Source organism: Tachypleus tridentatus, chromosome 3 (genome assembly GCF_004210375.1).
Source record: "Tachypleus tridentatus isolate NWPU-2018 chromosome 3, ASM421037v1, whole genome shotgun sequence".
Lineage (NCBI taxonomy): Eukaryota > Metazoa > Arthropoda > Merostomata > Xiphosura > Limulidae > Tachypleus > Tachypleus tridentatus.
The window spans coordinates 32,175,529-32,196,899 of NC_134827.1; the positions used below are offsets into that span (position 1 = coordinate 32,175,529).

Here is a 21,371-nt window from a genome sequence, read left to right on the forward strand (position 1 = left end):
TTCCTTAAAATATTTTTAGACTCTATGTTGTATAACAAGTCAGAATATAAATAAAACCACTGTGAGCAGAGCCTTAACCCCGTATTATCTTTACATTTTCTTCTCTAAGACCAATTCTCTATTAACTACCTAACATGGTTCAAATAGCAACACCTCAATTCTAATTCTTCAGGATTACACACAACCTTAAAATCTCATAGCAGTAGTAAAAAATAGTACATTAGCACAAAGAAAACTGGGCCAGACTCAAAAACCAAACATTTACACAGTTGGTGTATTTAACTTCTATTAGTTTAAAGAATCTCCTTGGCTTTGATTGCAATATTACAAATCAAGATACTGGAAAATATTTCTTGACCAGAGCTGTGACCCAGAACCCTTGTTTCATACTAATGTTCTGAGTTCAAGCCTTTAGCAAATGAAATACCGGAGTTCTGGTAGATAATTTCCATCCTTGCCAACACACACACAGCTATAAAACCAGCTTATTAATACTAAACTCATCATGATACTTGGAAGAAAAATGTATATCAGAATGTGTTCTACTCACTTGCTTCAGCTGATAGATGCCACCACATGAACTGTCCGGCTTTGGGATAACTTCTACAGGGCTGTAGTCTCCTTGTTCATTCAATTCTTGAATCTCTACCCAAAACTCTAACTTTCTCGTCAGTTCAGCCCACCTAAAGTACATCAATGTTATGCTTTGTGACATGTTTATAATACATCCAACTATTACAGAATAAAATGGTTGAGGCAAAAAAACAATGACTAAAAACAATGGCATTGTTTTTTTATAAATAATATTCTTATTTTCAGGTATTATTTCTAGGTATTGATAATTAGAAACGTTTAGGGAAGATGCAAAAAAATATTATCTCTAAAATTTAATGCATTAGAAAAAGTGCCACAAAGCTTAATTTTTGTATACTTCCAGTTGGCTGAATAAAACTATTAAAGCGTGAAAAGTTATCTATAAAAAATGGCTATATTTTTTATGGTATCTATTAATAACACTTCCCAATTATCAATACCTAGATATGTGCCAGCTTTATCTATGTAAGACAGCAATATTATTCACAAAAAACTATCATCTATATAGGAAAGTAAGATTGTATTTAGAAGGTAAATGATGATCTTACGTAGAAAATCAGACTTTATCTAAAAGTCATTATCATGTATAAAAGTTTGTATATAAACACACACTGAACTCAAACTTCTAAAAGAAGTGACTTCTTCTTATATCTAGCCCCTAGTGGCACAGGTATGGCTGCAGTCTTATACTACTAGAAACCTGGTTTCAATATCCGTGATGGGTAGAGCACCAATAGCTTGCTGGACTCAAACTTCAGGAAGAAGTGACTTCTTCCTATATCAAGCGCCCTAGTGGCACAGTGGTATGGCTGCAGACTTATACTACTAGAAACCTGGTTTCAATACCCGTGGTGGGCAAAGAACAGATATCCCGTAGTGTAGCTTTATGCATAATAACAAACAAACAAACAACCCTATATCCATGAGAGAGAAAATTTTAGTAGGACAAGAAGTAGAGATATAGGAAACAATACAAGTTATTTTATTCATTAAAAAAGAGAGGAAAATAAATAAATTATCACGATTTTCACTGTTTTTGTTACACAGAAAAAAAATAAACAACTAGTCAGATGAAGTAATTCGTGATGGTGAGAAACCCACATGATATAAAAATGTATCTCAGAACGTCTGGTATGGGTATTAACACTTTTATTGATAAGATGATAACAATATTTCGATCTTCCTAGGGTGTCTTCAGGTTAAGTCACTTGGTTTATGATTTAACAAATTATGAAGCTTATATCTTTATTTCTGTAATGTGATTGATATGAAAGTAGGATCTGTTGAAACAAACCTATCAATTTATTTTTTTAAATTGTGATAAATATTTTCCTGAAGAGGACCTAGCAAGGTCGAAACATTGTTATCTGCTTATCAATAGAAGTGTTAATCCCATACCAGCCGTTCTAAGACACACAGTCAGATGAAAATGAAATCGTGTCTTTTACAGGTTTTTTTTTATCATCATTAGTGCTTCAGTTTGGTTTGTTTGAATTTTGTGCAAAGCTACTCTAGGGCTATCTGCACTAGCCATCCTTAATTTAGCAGTGTAAGACTAGAGGAAAGGCAGCTAATCATCACCACCCACCGCCAACTCTTTTACCAATGAATAGTGAGATTGACCATCACATTATAATACCCCTGCAGCTGAAAGAGCGAGCATGTTTGGTATGACGGGGATCCAAACCAGCGACCCTCAGATTACGAGTCGAACGCCTTAATCCACCTGGCCATGGCGGGCCCATTAGTGCTTTGAGTTACATGGGAAAAAAACAAACAATTAGTCAAATGAAGACTGAGTCACATTTTTAACACATTTGAACTCTTCTGTCATCATTGGCATTTTATTTTTCTCTTAGAACACAATTTGGAAGAGCGTCACTGTAACCACAACTGCAATGGTTCGTTTAGTCATTGCAATGAACTTTAAGGAAGCATTTTATAAGTTTGATGTGTGATTAATCAAATAATGAATTATTTCATTTTACTTGCATTAATTACAGTTGTTTACACATTTTTATTTATCAGCTTGGCTCGTATTTAACTAATTAGTGTCCACGGCTCATATTTAACTAATTAGTGTACATGGCTCGTATTTAACTAATTAGTGTGCACTGTAATTGAGTGCAGCAGTTTTCTATTAACAAATTGTCATTGTGTCTCAAAATTAATAATTATTATTTATTAATAATTACTCAAAACGTGTAGAAGCTATGGAATTTCCTTCTTTAGTTAACCAGTCCTAATAATCACAAACCAAACATCAAAATTGTTTTATATTGTTTTAAACAGATAAGATACTCAGGCAAAAATAAAAATTAGGCAAAGTATGAACTACATATTAGAAACAGATGTATTATACACAGTTTAAACATCCATATCTCTTCTGTAAGGAATCTGATACTTGTGCTTTTATCTAAATCTCAGAGACATTATAACTGAATACTTCATGTTAACAATTAAATCCACATACAGTTTATGTTGTCATAAATTTATAGGGCAAAGTTTCTCCCTTTCCCAAGATAATAAGGCAATGTCTCAACCGTGAAGGAAATAATTTCACACAACGTTTTGTTTTATCAATTAATATAATATAAGTTGCAGTAGACAATAATCTCATAAATAGAACTCATTAAGGTTTTTGGTAAAAAAAAAATTTTTTTTAAGAGACTATTATATTCATAATACGAATGAGCTAAAAATAAGTTATATTCTACTTTTAAAATAAAATATTTTGTAGAGAACATAACTATCAGTAAATACATTCTTCTCTTAAGAAAACATATTTACGGGAGATACAAAACTATTGGTAAAGGTATATAAGAGTTGCTATGAACAATAAAGCAATTCTGTGTAGAGACTCATCTTGAAAACAACGTCGAGCTGAGTTCATATTAAGAATTTAAGACAGAAAGTAATTAGAATCATTAGTCTAACAAAAATCTGTGTCATATATGAACAATATATATAACTAACATACATAACAGATTGTTGTTAGAGTAATGATTGTAATTACTTTCTGTATGAAATTCTTAATATGAATTCAGCTCGAGGTTGTTTTCAAGATGATTGTATGATCAATATATATATATATAGATATAACTAACATACAAGGAAATTCATAAATATTTCTGATTTGTCTTTAATACCCACATTACTTCCACTGAGATTAAATAATAAAGCATTCATTAGTGGGGGATAATTTAGCTCTGATGGGGTTTATGACATTTTTACTGTTATATGTAACTGCTATTTCAATCAAACAATGCAGATTCTCACCTATCTATCAATGATCGTGACCTCTGTAGCTGGGCTTCAGATACCCAGCCAGGTCTGGGGATGGTGAAAGTAGAACCACGGTGACCCCAGACTTCAACAGATAGAGCACCTTCTGTACAATGTTCTATGAATTCTTCTGTGACATTTACTAGAAATTCCTAAAAAGAAAATTTGCTAAATATTTATCAAAGCTACGTAGAGAGACAATCAATTATTTACTTAAAAAGATCTAAAAAATATTTACTAACAAATAGCTGAAGCTTTTTTTGTTTGTAATTAAGCACAAAGCTACACAACGGGCTATATGTGCTCCATTTCCCACGGGTATCGAAACCTGGTTTCTAGAGTTGTAAGTCAGCAGACATACTACTGTGCTGCTGGGGAGCATGTTTGTGTGTTTTCTTATAGCAAAGGCACATCGAGGTATCTGCTGCATCCACCAATGAGAATCGAACCCACAATTTTTAGCACTGTAAATAAGAAAGCTTACTGATGTCCAAGTAGGGTACATATTTGAAACACATAATATTCTAGATAAAACTTAACAATGGATTATCATATCCAGATAATAAATATCAATAAAACATTTGAGTCTAAATAAAACAGTTCAGTATTTCTGAACAAAACACTAAACACATGAAGAGTTTGAAACTAGACTTCAGTTCTTTATTATTTGGCATTCATTGAAAATTCCTCCCAGTAGCACAGTGGTATGTCTGCAGACTCACACTATTAGAAATCAGGTTTGAATACCTATGGTGGGCAGAGCACAGATAGCCTATTGTGTAGCTTTATGCTTAAATTATAAAAAAACAAACAAATAATTGAAAACATGGTTAAAAGAATTGATTATTGAATAGAATTTGAATCAAATTTAACAATAAAGTTAGAATATATTCTTTTCACAGTGAACGAGGGAGTATAATTTGATTAGGTCACTAACTTTTACAAATAGCAAATTAATCATGCCTAAATCCTAACCATTCACCTTTGTATGATCAAATCTAAAAGTTGTCCTGTCTCTGTCTTTTCTTGAAGCCGGATATTCTGGTAAAACAACAGGGGCAACAAGGATAGGCTCATGATGGTTCCAGAAAGTATACTGACAGAAAACTAGGTTTGCAAGTGATGGTGGTAGACCTATTGCTGACTTGATGGCAACCTATTAACACAATTACATCCACACCTTACAGAATTTCCACACTAACAACAAAATGTTTATACTATAAAAGAAATTTACATCCCAGTAATAATTTCAATGTTCTTTTGTGATCATAATTAATCTTGAAAATATGGTTCACAATATGTTTGTTTGAAAATATGGTTCACAATATGTTTGTTTGAAAATATGGTTCAAAATATGTTTGTTTGAAAATATGGTTCACAATATGTTTGTTTGAAAATATGGTTCACAATATGTTTGTTTGAAAATATGGTTCACAATATGTTTGTTTGAAGAAAATAAAGTTAAAATTGAAAATATAATATTTTGTTTGCCAAATTTCTTACAACATAAAGTAAAATTGTATAATTTCCCTTTTTGTACAACAAAATAAAAGTGTTAATAAAGACCAATATAATTACTTACTGTTCAATTTACTTCCAATTTATGAATCACTTTTTATGGATGTAAGATTTTTTTTTCAAAACAAAGAGGCATCTGCATAGATGAATAAACATTTGGAAAAACAAGATAATAACCGATATCACTTACTGTAATGTAACAATGCATCCACCTCATATGTGCACGTGCAAACGTGTTCTGTGCAATGATAGGTACAGAGATGTTTTTGATGTATATAATATTCAAAATAAAGCAAGATAATAAATCTTTGTTTTCAAAAGATGCACATAAACTACAAATTATGAGCTGAATAGAAATTGTTGATAAACTTTGTTTCTGTTTTATCTCTACAAAACCTGATTGTGTGACACGTGTGCACATACATAAACCATAAATAAGTTCGAGACCTAAAGAACAACATTTTTAACCTCATAAAAAAAGTCAGTACCAACACTATGGTTTATTTGTAAATGTAATATAATGTTTTCTGAAATTTAGATAAAGTAAGTGTTATCAAACACAAACTGACACTGCATATTGAAATGAAAAACATACTAAGAAACAGTAAATTTTCTATGGGAACAAAGTCAAGGGTTTTTAACTACTATAATAAACTAATCCACACATATGCTTCAGATATTGGCCAGTATGGCCCTATCAATGATTGGTACAGTTCTGTAACTGTTTCTTTCTACTACTATAATAAATTAATCCTCACATATGCTTCAGATATTGTTTCTTTCTACTACTATAATAAACCAATCCTCATATATGCCAGTATAAGGCTCTATCAATGATTGGTACAGTTCTGTAACTGTTTCTTTCTACTACTATAATAAACCAATCCTCATATATGCTTCAGTATTAGCCAGTAAGGCTCTATCAATGATTAGTACAGTTCTGTAACAATGTTTCTTTCTATAGATAACAATAATTCTGTATGGAGATCTAAAAGTAATAACTATTCACTGTGTGCATCAGAATGTTGGCCAATATAGCCAAGTATGGAAAATAAAATTGAAATAATTAAGCTGTGGTTTTTAAAGTACATCTTGAAAGTATGTTGGACAAGTTGCATCACCTCAAATTATGATATTCTGTTCAAATCAGGTTGCAGGAAGAACCAGTTGACTAACATTAGAAAGAGACAGTTGAAGTTTCTAGAACATGTTATGTGAAAAGAAGAAACTGTAACTCTGGTCATAACTGGAAAGACAGAAGGAAAGAGAGACAGTGGAAGACAGAGGTTGAATTGTGTCAAGAATTTATCTAAATGGATTAATATATCAAAATTGAAAATTCTTTTGTTCCTCAAGGAGAAGGGAGCCTATATTTTAATACGATGACATTTCAATAAGGTTTATTTATCAATACAATGTATAAAATGCATTCATCTAAAGGAAGTAAAAACTTATTTCTTTCTGCCATAAATTTATCAATGTTTAAATAACACTTTAAAAACCTTTATGAATTATCTATCCAATATTTTCTTTTTTTACCCTTATAACAGCCTGTTTAGTAAGCACTAGATCATTTCCCTCTTCACTGTGACTACTGATGTCAAGTAAAGAACCTCGCAAACTGTCTCTATCAAGAAGGCTTCCTTCTGAGGAGCAAGAGTCGCTAAGTCTATCTGGAATTATTCCTGCTGTCCTCTCAATCCCAACATGAAGTCTTCCAGCCACCTATTGAAAACATTCATTTACATTAAAAAATCATTAATACAAAAATATATAGTCATTTATTAAACACTAAAGAAAGGGAAAAAAAACTTCATAACTATAAATTAACTGTCAACAATCAACAAGTTGTTTATTAAACATTAAAGAAATCATGAAACTCCTACAAAAGAATTTTTAACAATCAACCCCACTTTTTCTTATCAGTATTTTAGATTCATATTATCTCAATTACTTCTAATTAACCCATCACATTTTAATAAATGGCCCAATTTATAATCAAACCATCACATTTCAACACATAATCTACAACCAAACCATTGTATTTCAACACACAATGTAATTCATAACTCAGCCATCATATTTCAACACATGATGTAATTCATAACTCAGCCATCGTCTTTCAACACACGATGTAATTCATAACTCAGCCATCGTATTTCAACACACAATGTAATTCATAACTCAGCCATCATATTTCAACACATGATGTAATTCATAACTCAACCATCATATTTCAACACACGATGTAATTCATAACTCAGCCATCATATTTCAACACACGATGTAATTCATTTCATAACTCAGCCATCATATTTCAACACACAATGTAATTCATAACTCAGCCATCATATTTCAACACACGATGTAATTCATAACTCAACCATCATATTTCAACACACGATGTAATTCATAACTCAACCATCATATTTCAACACACGATGTAATTCATAACTCAACCATCATATTTCAACACACGATGTAATTCATAACTCAGCCATCATATTTCAACACACGATGTAATTCATAACTCAACCATCATATTTCAACACACGATGTAATTCATAACTCAGCCATCATATTTCAACACACGATGTAATTCATAACTCAACCATCATATTTCAACACACAATGTAATTCATAACTCAGCCATCATATTTCAACACACAATGTAATTCATAACTCAGCCATCGTATTTATCGATGTAATTCATAACTCAGCCATCATATTTCAACACACGATGTAATTCATAACTCAACCATCATATTTCAACACACGATGTAATTCATAACTCAGCCATCATATTTCAACACACGATGTAATTTATAACTCAACCATCATATTTCAACACACGATGTAATTCATAACTCAGCCATCATATTTCAACACACGATGTAATTCATAACTCAGCCATCATATTTCAACACACGATGTAATTCATAACTCAGCCATCATATTTCAACACACGATGTAATTCATAACTCAGCCATCATATTTCAACACACGTATGTAATTCATAACTCAGCCATCATATTTCAACACACGATGTAATTCATAACTCAGCCATCATATTTCAACACACGATGTAATTCATAACTCAGCCATCATATTTCAACACACGATGTAATTCATAACTCAGCCATCATATTTCAACACACAATGTAATTTATAACTCAGCCATCATATTTCAACACACAATGTAATTCATAACTCAGCCATCATATTTCAACACACAATGTAATTCATAACTCAACCATCGTATTTCAACACACGATGTAATTCATAACTCAGCCATCATATTTCAACACACAATGTAATTCATAACTCAGCCATCATATTTCAACACACGATGTAATTCATAACTCAACCATCGTATTTCAACACACGATGTAATTCATAACTCAACCATCATATTTCAACACACGATGTAATTCATAACTCAACCATCATATTTCAACACACGATGTAATTCATAACTCAGCCATCATATTTCAACACATATTACCTCCATTTCAAAGCTGGAAATCTAAAGTACTAGAGAGTTAACAGTAAATAAATAACACATTCTGTACGAACCTCTCCTTGCTGGCTAATAACTGGAACATGATAATCAAGTTTAACATTGTGAAATAAAACTTCAAGAAACACATTGGCCACACCAATAAGGTTACGGTTCTCTTGAGTTTCATAGAATGGATCTTTGTTATTGTCTTGATCAAGAACCTAAAATGTGGACATATAACTACTGAATATCCTCACTTTGTTTACTGCACATAATGCACGAGCATTTAGCACGTACTTAGTTTTAAATAAAAACACCTAAAAAACCAAGAGAAAGTACAGGTTCATGACCTCTTTTCTCACAATTACATTTATATAAAGACACATATAAAACTTTTACCTACTGCTGAAACAATGATTAAGATTAGCAAGTAATTAAGCCTATTATGCATTTATTTTCTCATATAAAAATTACTGGACAAAAACTCTTTAGTAACAATCTTTAAGATAACTATATTGTTTAAAAATTCACCTGTGTACAAACTTCTTATTAATTATTAATAGTCTTGTAACAGGAATAAATACAGTAAGAAATGTTGTTATCACTTATATCAAGGTTAACTGAACTATTTATCTGACCTTCAGAGATAACCCTTCTTTTCTTTCTTCATATATCTCTCTCATATCAATCAACTTGTTTTCCAACTTCTCTGTGGACCACACCTGTTTCCACCTATTTTTTCTCTTGACTAAAATAGCTGGTTCACTAACAAAGGCTCCACGCTGATAAGAAAACAAATATAGAAAACAGAAAATGTTACATAAAATAAAAACATGGTACGGTCTGGCATAGTTAGGTGGATTAAGGTGTTCGACTCGTAATCCGAGGGTCACGGGTTCGGATCCCCATCACACTGAACATGCTTGCTTTTTGAGCGTGGGTGACATTATAATGTAACAGTCAATCCCACTATTTGTTGGTAAAAAAGTAGCCCAAGAGTTGGCAGTGGGTGGTGATAACTAGCTGCCTTCCCTCCAGTCTTACACTGCTAAATTAGGGATGGCGAGTACAGATAGCCCTCAAGTAGCTTAGCGCGAAATTCAAAAAACAAGCAAACAAAATATCATAAGACAGACTAAAACAGAAGTTAATTTACATTTCTTAGAAAACTAATGTTGTAGAAACCAGCTGAATTTAATGTCTGGAGAGAGAAACTGCCATTAATATATGAACATAAAGCCACATGAAAACTTACCTAATTTTAATAAAATCACTTTTAATGTTTGCTTTGGTTGAGATGATATTCTAACTTACACATCACTGGGAGACATATTACAGTTTCTTTATATCTTAATTTTTAACTTCTCTTTGATACTCTATACTTAATACAAAAAAGTGGAAGTAAAGGAAACTGAAAGTTTGAAACCACGTAAGTCCCAAATCAGGTAACACATTTAATTTTGCACTTATAAACAACAAAGTGAAATAAAAATGTAGAATGGCTGGTATGGGTAATAACACTTTTATTGATAAGATGATGACAAAATTTCGACCTTCCTAGGTCATCTTCACATAAACAAAAATCTTGGTAACCTGAAGATGACCTAGGAAAGTTGAAATGTTGTTCCCTGGTTATCAAAAGAAGTGTTAATACCTATACCAGCCATTCTACATTTTTATTTCAAGTGTGTTTCGTGTCACAAAGAAAGATAAATAGAATAAATGTAGCCAATTTACACTATATGTAAAATAATTCCATATGCTCTACATATTATGAAAATATAAATTTCATAATATTGAAATAAATCAATTATAAGAAGTTAATTTCAGTGTATTAATTAAGCAAAATGACTGTCATTAAACATGTATTGTGTTCTCATCAAATCCGGTAACAATCCCTGAATACATACGAACAGTTTTACTGACCTCAGTACATTTCTCTGATGCCAAAAATCAACTTGACATTTCTATAAAATTATTCTCAGATATAGTCATATAATATTTCAAATGAAAAATTATAAACATTCTTGTAAGAACAAAAAGTTAATTTCTTCACATACAAAAGTTAATAATGCAATGTACCATGGCTGATATTTTGTAGTGAATTTGACTGACCCTAAACACCATTATGCACTTTTTGTACATCATAAAAACACTAGTACTGACTCACTTTACCATCATAACTGCAAAAAGAGTTTTAAATACCTGATATAATACAACAATGATACCAAACTAAAACACAAATGAACTCTTCTGATTTCCAAATTATGTGAAGTTTAATAAATAAATGCTTGTTCTGTAAAACACAAACAAAAATTATCAGGTTTTCAAAACTTCAGTTAAAGTCTTACTTTTCTATTGGGGCTGAGATTGGCTGCTGGAATCTGCAGAGTTACTTTAAAAGATGTCTCTTTTCCCATCTCCTCAGCAAGGAAGTTGGCTTCTCTTACTAAAGTGTTGGCCTTAATAATATCTTGTCGCAATTTGGCTAAGCTTTTCTTAAAAAGCTCATCTCTGAAAAAAAAAAAATCTAAAACCAAGCTCTCCTGAAAGTTTGGTACAATATGACAGTAACACTTAACAACTGAAATGTAATGTTCCATTCTTGTTCGTGTGTGGCATATAAATTCAGTATGTCAACTCATCCCTAAAATAAGGAACATCTCTAAATTTAAGAATGCCTGATAGTTTTGACTTCATATAACAATAAAATGTAAAAACTAAGATATAATAATCCGTTGTAGTTTATGGGTGTAACATACACTTTCAACATCCCTGAGATAAGTAATATCTCTGAAACTAGTTATAGCATGCAGACGCAACACTGTATTACCTTATTTAGCAGTCGTTTTAAAAAGTAAAACATGTTCTCATTTCTATTAAAGTTTAAATAACCACAAAATACCTTTCTTTAGCCCATCTCTCCATTCGTGACTGAACACTAATGCAGGACCCAGTGGGTGTTATCCTTCCAAAACTAAAGGGATCAAATGGAAAGTAGGGTGCATAAGGTGTAGTTGGAGACATCTGATTACGAAGCATCTGTAACTGTCGTTCGTAAACTTGTCTTTGTTTCTCCAAAGCATCTAAAAGATAGCACAAAATGTTTAGAAGTTAATTACTTATTATAAAATGTTTCCATTAGAAACTAATCCTCATGTTAAGTTTTTTTGTTTTTTTTAAGAATTCAACCAATATAAAACAATGGTTATAAAGTTGGATTCAAAATTGTAATCATACATTTGAAATATCATTTCCCTAAAAAGATACACTAAATACACCCACTGTGTTTATCTTCTTCATGCTGTCTTTCTAAAGCTTTCATTGCAGACTGGATTGGATCATTACTAAGTTCTTTCATCATTAGCTCCTCTCTAGCAAATTCATAATCAATAGGTCGTCCAGATATGTCTGGAGTACAAGGAGCTGCAAAAAAAATACAACTTGTCTGTTAACATTATTGTTTAACATGTAGTTTCAGATACTCTATAGTAGCAGTTAGCAACTTTTCCAATACAAAGGATTAGACAGCTGTCTCCAAAAACTATTAAAATACAAGAAAAATAATTACATGTGAAAATTCCATCAGTGCTGTTTATTTTTTCTGAAATTCTATGTACTATTACATCAGTTGTAATAGTCTTTTATCATTCATCAGACTAGCTGTTGAGAAACAATGCTCTATGACTCCTTTAAAATCACAGAATTTCTCATGCAAGTGAGAAATAAGAGTCAACAGGTTTTTCCTATTCATCAATAGATTACAATATGTTTCCTCAAAATTATTTTCCTTCCATGATAAATTATCTAGTTTTACACATATAAAGATAGAGATCACAGAGCAGAACATTTTTTTTTGCTGTAAAAAGAAAATATGACACAGTTTGTTGGATACACTCCAACGAAGTTAAACTATTAAGTACTCATGTATAATTACAAATTGTAATTAACCCTAAGCCATGTGGAATCAACATGGGCACAACCCAAATAATAATGTCTCCCTCTCTATTAGGTCTGCAATTCAATTTATGTCCACTTGTGACTCTACATGAAAAAAATTGAAGTTTTTAATAGTTCTTTATAATATTTATCAATTTCCAATAGTTTAACGCAGTGTTGGAAACTTAAAATTTGAACAATGACTCAAAGAACTATATGATTTGTTATCAGTACAAATAACTGAGGTGTAACATCACATTTCTTTACTGTTTCATGGCCTGTTAAAAGTTTTTAATACTTCTAGAAGTTTTGGTTTGTTTTGAACTTTGTGCAAAGCTATACGAGGGCTACCTGTGTTAGCCGTCCCTAATTTAGCAGTGTAAAACAAGAGGGAAGGCAGCTAGTCAGCACCACCCACTGTCAACTCTTGGGGTACTCTTTTACCAATGGAAAATGGGATTGACAGTCACATCATAATGCTCCCACAGCTGAAATGGAGAGCATGTTTGGTGTGATGGGGATTCAAACCTGCAACCCTCAGATTATGAGTCGAGTACATTAACCACCTGGCCATGCTGGGCCACTTCTTGGAGTAAAAACAAGCTATTTATCACAGAATTGTGTCCATACCACATTAATACAATGGTAGGTAATGCCTAGTACAATCATATCATTTTATATTTCACATGATTTCTACAAGTATAAATTCTGTGATGGCAAAATTTCTAGAAAAAATGTAATACTGTAATTGAAACTGATATGTAGCCATGCATCAACTGATATAAAATTTGCTATAACTATTCTTCTATAAATTAAATCATGTAAAGTTTTTCACATATGTGCAAATTATTCATAACACTAATGATATTAAATCATAATAAATTACCATAAACATGCCATTTAAATTATTTTTTATTTAACCCTTTCGGTGTGGTTGGTGACCACAGTCAACTTGAAGACTCAGCACGGCAGGTGACCTTCCTTTATTTCTGTTATTCTTATGTGTTAAATTTAACATACGTAGTATTGGGTACAATCACTGAATATTTCACGGACTTTTGTTAAGTTATTGTCAAGATATCATGCTTTTAGTACTGATACCGTAATTAGTTCAAGTATCCAACATATATATTCAGCACCATGCCAAACATTAAAATGTGTTATTCAGCACCGAAAGGGTTAAATAAAACTGAAAATTTCATACAAATCTTAACAAGTTTCTCTTTCTCTCTAAAAATACGAATACACCAAGAAAAAACTTTTGTTACCAAAAAACCAGAATTTAAAAACTTAAATTTTAAAACTGCAGGAATACTCACTATATTTACATCTATGATAATCTTACAACAAAGTCTATTTTACTGTTATACTCTCAGTTTATTAAAATCAGACTTACTTTGTCTAAGTATTCACATTGCTAAAAGTACAATTATTAAACTACAACAACAATAATAAATACAGTGAGATTATTCATAATAAATTTATATTTCTACAATGAAAAGAGTGAAGTCAAAATATATTCAGAAGTGCTGGGCATACACAAAATAATTCTTGAAATATACAATAACATTAAATTTATGTTATATATATATATCATTCAGTCATATCTATGTATTATTGTGGGAAACAGCACCTCTTTACAGAAGAAAACTGATGCAAATTTACAAACGACTAACATATGTTCATACGTAGACTTTTTTGGTTCCCTCATGTTATAATGTTTTCACTTAGATTTGTCTGTCAACAGCAGCTTGCATTCTTAATCCAAACTTTAAAGAAATGGTATATATGACACTTAGTTTTATACATAAAATAAATATTTAATTTTAAAAGAAACTGCTCTTAAAATCTATATATATAAGTATGAAGACACGAATGCACCGACACACTAGTGCAGTAGTTCCAAATTTGTCAACCCTATTATTACTTTTTTCTTCACAGACACCATGTTCTTGAAAAATCCCATCAACCCAACAAACTGTTAATGTTAACATTAATTAACTTGTTTTAATAGCTTTTCTCACACACTTAGATAGCCAGAAAAATTGTGATGACAGTTATAAGACAACATCAAATTCTTATGGCTTATTATTCTGTATTTTTCCATTCAATACTTAATTAAAGAAAATGGCTCGTGGAACCCCAGTATTATTTTTGCAGACCCTCCCTAGAGGTCTGTACCTCAGGTTGGGAAACATTGGCTTAGTACATTGTTTTTAAGCTCAAAATTACAAAATGAGCTGTATGTACTGTACCTACTGTGAGGATTAAACCCTTAACTATAACATTATAAGCCCTTAAACTTACAAATCAGCCACCAGGGAACCATTGTAGTGTAATAATGTAACACAAAACTCTGATTATCAAGTTACACACTGAAAAAAAACAACTGAATATTTCAATTCAATGTTACTTACTCATTGCTTTTGGGCAGTTGACCCTGAAGAAGTGGTTGTTGCCCCATAAGACGCGGTCACCATGCTTTAACTGTGTTCTACAAGTAACAACTGACCCATTGACACACGTCCTAACAAAGTAAAATATATGTATATATACATATGATTTGTTTTACAGTAACATTGAAACTATGACTAAAATCTATGGTTTAGTTCTAATTTAGAGAAGCAACTACTCTCTTCATTCTTAAATACAAATCATAACCAAAATAATTACATATATTAATAAGAAATTACTTCTTTAAAACTGCTCTTGGAATTGTACATTTGTTTGAAATTATTCGATAATTAAAACATCAAAACATAACAAGGATTATAACAAACTCTACAACACTCAGTAAGTTTTAAGGGATAGAATATTAAAATATTTTGTATTACACCACAGTTAGATCAGCTTTCATGAATCATAAGATGTTATTGTGTCATTAGGTGAGAATATTATTCATATGTATATTTTACTGACATACTAGTCTTTAAATATTATTCATATGTATATTTTACTGACATACTAGTCTTTAAATATTATTCATATGTATATTTTACTGACACACTAGTCTTTAAATATTATTCATATGTATATTTTACTGACACACTAGTCTTTAAATATTATTCATATGTATATTTTACTGACATACTAGTCTTTAAATATTATTCATATGTATATTTTACTGACATACTAGTCTTTAAATATTATTCATATGTATATTTTACTGACACACTAGTCTTTAAATATTATTCATATGTATATTTTACTGACATACTAGTCTTTAAATATTATTCATATGTATATTTTACTGACATACTAGTCTTTAAATATTATTCATATGTATATTTTGCTGGCATACTAGTCTTTAAATATTATTCATATGTATATTTTACTGACATACTAGTCTTTAAATATTATTCATGTGTGTATTTTACTGACATACTAGTCTTTAAATATTATTCATGTGTGTATTTTACTGACATACTAGTCTTTAAATATTATTCATGTGTATTTTACTGACATATTAGTCTTTAGCCTACTAACATAATCCATATACCAACTTGACACTATACATATACAAGAAATATAGCTCAGCAATAAATATTCATTATAAACCAGTAACATTTAACTGAACATTTAAAAGGAAGTAATTCAAAACATAACAGCTGGCACTCAGCCAGGTCAAGGCTGCCAACCTTAACATTTTGCCTTTACTGACATAAAGGTGAACATCATAACACATTATTAAGGGGAAGATTTATGTTCTACTTTGTTCAAGTTTGAATTTGTTCATTAATTAACCACCAGTTTTCATGAGATAAGTATGTACAGACTAGTGAAACTAAAGTACATGATTTTGCGCCTTAAAAACTAATTCTCTACTATTTGAGAAAATTGCATCATTATATTAGCTTTATTACTATTTATATCCACATACATATATATTCATTCATCAGCATGTTTCTTTAAAATTTCCAAAATAAGGAACAAGTTCTGGTATCACTATGCTTTCAGTCAGAGTAAAACTTAAGGCTCTAATGATAATTTGTTTTAAAATGTTTTCATTATGCAATGCTCTAGATAATTCCTTCAATGAATTATGAGTCATACTTTTGTTTCAAGTACACAAAACAAGGAAATTTGTCTTTAGTAAGAAAAAAATAACATAGGAGGTAAAAGGTTAAAGTATCTTAAATATAATGTCCCCAAACATTTATTACTTTCTAACTGCAAAAACTGAAGATCAGATTTCAGTTTTAATCATTCAAGGTGACAGAAAGAGCCGTACATAGGCACTGTATTTACGACTAAGCTACTAAGACCACCTGCCACCTTCCCTAATTTTGAACTATTGACAAGAAGGAAGTTATCCAGTCTAAAAGATTTACTCTCACTCTTATAATGCACCCAGAGTTTAAAATGTAACAAATAGTTTGTGATGTTGCATAGATTCAAATCCAGCTCTGAAATCTAGAGTTCCACCACAGGACCAATCCATACTCAAACCTAATTAGAGTAATTCAATAAAAGTTGATTGAAGAATCAACTTTCTTTTTGTACATTCTTGAGAGTTAACTAAGTTGTAGAAATAGGAATCTAAACTAGCAAAAATATTTACTAGTAATTAAACAGTATGTAATAACAATTTTTCTTTTTTTGGAAAAAAAAACAAGCTGATTGGTTTGTGCTTGTATTCTAAAAACTGTCAACTAGTCTCGAAAATAACACCAATAATATTTTCTTGTTCTAGCATTAGTGATCTCTTTGTGTCCACTCTAGGAGCAAATGGCCTCTATATGGCTCTCCTAGAAATTTGAGACACCTAATAAAATACACCATGCCAAGCACGTTCTCTAAGTACTGAAAATTATTACAAAGGTATACTTACCTAGCTCCATCTCTGGGGATTATGAAGACATCCAAGTTTTCTACTGTAATGATGCAGTGCTCTGGCATTATTCCCAACCCCAAGAGCTGTATATCCTGTTCAACAGGAGCATCGGATCGACCCACCAATGTTTGATCCTGAAAGGAAAAAAAGTTATCTTCTAATTCATCTATAGACTCTTACTGTATATCACAGCATATAAATTCATCTCTTTTATAACAGAATGTTATTCCAACTTATACAATGGATACTAAAATGCAGAAATATCCTCAATCATTGGTGGATCCTCAAGACTGAGTGAATCAATCTATTTAAACACACTGAACAACAACCTTCATGCACAGCCTGTTTCAAAATTCTAGGCAATTACATGCACCTTATAAAGGTCGCAACGTGCATTCTGATTGTTGTTTAATTGCTGAATATCAAGATGCCTCCAAAATGTATAAGATACTATGAAAAAATCCAAGATTCAAGTCATGAAATTTGCTCAAAAAATTAACTGTGCTGTGAGAAAAGGATTTCACATAAACTAAAAACTTGTTTATAATTGGCAAAAACAGAGAGAGAAAATTCATATTCTGTGAGGAACAAAGAGTCCTGCTTGAACACGAAAACCAGTTTCAGACCTGAACTGGAAACAAATCCCATGAAATGGGTTGACAAAATCTGAAAGTCTGATCTGAGTGTAACAATAAGTCAAATTAATCTACAAGCCAAGGTGTGGGTCAATAAGAGAAACATTTCTGACTTTAATACTCCTTTAAAGTCAGTGTAGCCACTTCATGAAGCAAAAAAAGTTATTCCTATATAAGAAAAGAATGCCTGCCCATTGATCGAGGACAGAGCTGATCGCACGGAGAAATATGATGCGCACAACAATCACGTTAGTCTTGGGGAATTCAGTGAACTTCTCAGCAGTTCAGATTCTTAAGATGAGAACTTTGACAGATCTTAACTTTTACTATCAAACTCTTAAATGTAGCAATAAACATGATGAAAAAATATGGAAATTCTATAGAAGTGCGTAAACTTATATCTTATAGATAAAATGTACTTAAAGGGAAAGAACACTGGAAAGGAATGAATGAAGGTTGTAATACACTTGAAAGATACAGACAAACATACTTTTTTGTTAATTATTACTTTATCAGAGTTACGTAATTTATTATGTAACATAAAAATATGTTCCTGCACCTCATAAAATGTATAATTTATTATTTAAAAAAAAGTGTACAATTTGCAATTTTAAATACTAATTTCCTAAATGAAAAGAATCAGTAAAAAACTAATTGGTAATTAGAGATCGACCACAGGTCAAAACACTAATGTATTATCTAATATATTCACGAGTTACAAAATATATTACACTATTAATATTATAATTTTTATAAGCAACTACAACAGTAAGTATGTAGCACTTGTTCATTCAGTATATTTAAATATATTTTTACATGCTTTTCTAAAATCAATACATTTAGAAAGCAGCTGCATGAAACTAATGATAATGTTATCTAATTAAACAATCCTTTAGTCGTGTTTTCAGAAGACATCTTCATAAACAAGTGCTTTCCAATTACCTATACTCATATCTCAAAATATTACCACCAAGTATCTTCTAGGTTGTAATTCAGTTTGTTTCAAAGCAGCAGAAAGGTTATTAAACAAGTGGATCATAAGTTTTATAACTACAAATAAAATATATTTTAACCTCTTAACTTTGTCAACCATAATTACATGACAAAAAATGTACATTAATTAAATTCAAATGTTATATTGTATAAAATAAATTATACAAAATTAATGTTTAGCATCATATACAAGTATCACATGTGGACAGTCTATATCTTTAAACCCATAATGTTTGGTGTCTTCTGCCAAAATTATTTTCATCATTTCCTGTTAATTACATCATCATAACTTATAACATCACAATTTTCTTAATTCTGTGAACAATAACATGGTTTGGATTAGCTTTCAGATAAAGAGACAAAAATGTTATTGGATACTGTCACTGTTCAACGGATAAACTGGGATCCTTTGGTCAGATGCTCCTAACAGCCACTCTGATTTAAGGTGTTAAGTTAATCTCTACACACTGTGTGTTATTAAAATATATTTTGTTTTACTGCTAACTTCCATTCAACATTCTTCCTTCTCTAACAATAATAATCTACAGATGTAAGTATGACATACGCTTTACCTATAGGTAAAGAAAAAACTTTAAAAAATATGTGTAGGGATGGCTGATATCAATTCTTCACAAACAGAGTACGGATGGCAGTTACATCATCTTTACATAACAATACAGTTATATAGTGTAAAAGGATTTTAACAGTGAAACACAAGGTAAATTAAACTCTGTTGTGATTGGGTAGTTACATATATATAATATGTATATCACTATATATTACCTCTTGCAAATTCCATCCTTACTATCTTGTTTACAATGTTCTTGAAGGATTAACATTAGCCATCCCTAAAGTTACTTCCTTTTTTCACAAGTTTTTTCTTTACTTTCCTATTCAATACAGTGTTTTAATAGACATAGGAAGTGTTTATATTTATAAGTAGATTCTAAATACAATGAGGTTCCAATTGTAATAATTTTTGTATCTGTTATTGGCTAGTAATTTCTGTTTTACCCTGTATTTAAGCTAATTAAAAATACACCACATTACTATAAGAAAGCTAACTTCTAGGGATAATAAAAACACCATTTACACTAGAACTTTTTTTTTAATTACTACCAGATATTAATAATAATTATGAAAGCAGATACTCCATCTGAAACTATGTCATCTCAGTAGAATCGACTGACACCATTATTTTGATTTTTGAATTATCCAAACGTTTTACAAACATTACCAGAACTTGTGACTCTGTCATAACATAGATATTATGGTTGGTTGGTTGATTTGGTATTTTATGGCACAAAGCGACTAAGCTCTCTGTGCCCACAGATATCTACAAACATAGATATTACTATAAGAAGAAACACTGTATAGTATTTAAAGTTCTACTTAGAAAAAACAACAAACAAACAAACAAAATACTGACAGTTGTTTCAGTTTAAATTCTCCATCCCCTGAGGAAACAGAGATAACCATGGGATATACTTTCTCTTCTCCCCACTCTTGATTTAAGAGTTTGATCAAGCGACCCGAGGTAAACAAAATTATTAAAAAATTTACATGAAAAAGATGAAAATATTATATAAAAACAAAGAAAAGAAAAAAAATCATGCTGAGATGAATGATAATAGAGTCGTGATAGCAAGAAAGTCAAAGTAAGCGAAAAACCAACAACGTGCACCCGATGTGCATGAATATCACAAAATCAACAGCCGATATACGACATATGGTCATTCAGAGCAGCGTAATTTTTTAAATCCGATGCCAAATTTTAGATGTGGGGGAAACGGGAGAACCCTGAGAAAACCCACTTTCACTTCCCAGACCAATTTACTTGGGAAGTGCCTGAACTGACAGCTGAATCGAGGACTTGAGATGAAATCTGGAATAGATAGTGTAGTTAGTGCCTGTATATACATTTTAAGTGTTAGAAACGTGATAAGGAGACTTGTGGATGCGCCAGGAGCTTCGTGTAGCGGCTAATTTGGGAAACTCTTTTGTGAGAAAATTTCTTAATTTCGCAGATCTGTAAAATTTAACTGCAAGTTTTCGGATCCTGGTGTTGATT

The 21,371-nt window shown here is 31.1% G+C and overlaps 1 protein-coding gene across 2 annotated transcripts in view; it reads right to left on the reverse strand.

Annotated features, from left to right (window-relative positions):
- LOC143246642 (kinesin-like protein KIF13A) overlaps positions 1-21,371 on the reverse strand; it is a 245,665-nt gene that overhangs the window by 36,977 nt on the left and 187,317 nt on the right. For both annotated transcript variants that reach the window (XM_076493696.1, XM_076493695.1), the window contains exons 13-23: positions 17,670-17,806; positions 15,256-15,365; positions 12,185-12,325; positions 11,805-11,985; positions 11,251-11,413; positions 9,538-9,681; positions 8,974-9,120; positions 6,937-7,122; positions 4,862-5,035; positions 3,874-4,031; positions 551-683 (exon numbers count right to left, since the gene is read on the reverse strand). In XM_076493696.1, coding sequence (XP_076349811.1) covers positions 551-683; positions 3,874-4,031; positions 4,862-5,035; positions 6,937-7,122; positions 8,974-9,120; positions 9,538-9,681; positions 11,251-11,413; positions 11,805-11,985; positions 12,185-12,325; positions 15,256-15,365; positions 17,670-17,806 — 1,674 coding nt within the window. The remainder of the gene's footprint in view (positions 1-550; positions 684-3,873; positions 4,032-4,861; positions 5,036-6,936; positions 7,123-8,973; positions 9,121-9,537; positions 9,682-11,250; positions 11,414-11,804; positions 11,986-12,184; positions 12,326-15,255; positions 15,366-17,669; positions 17,807-21,371) is intronic.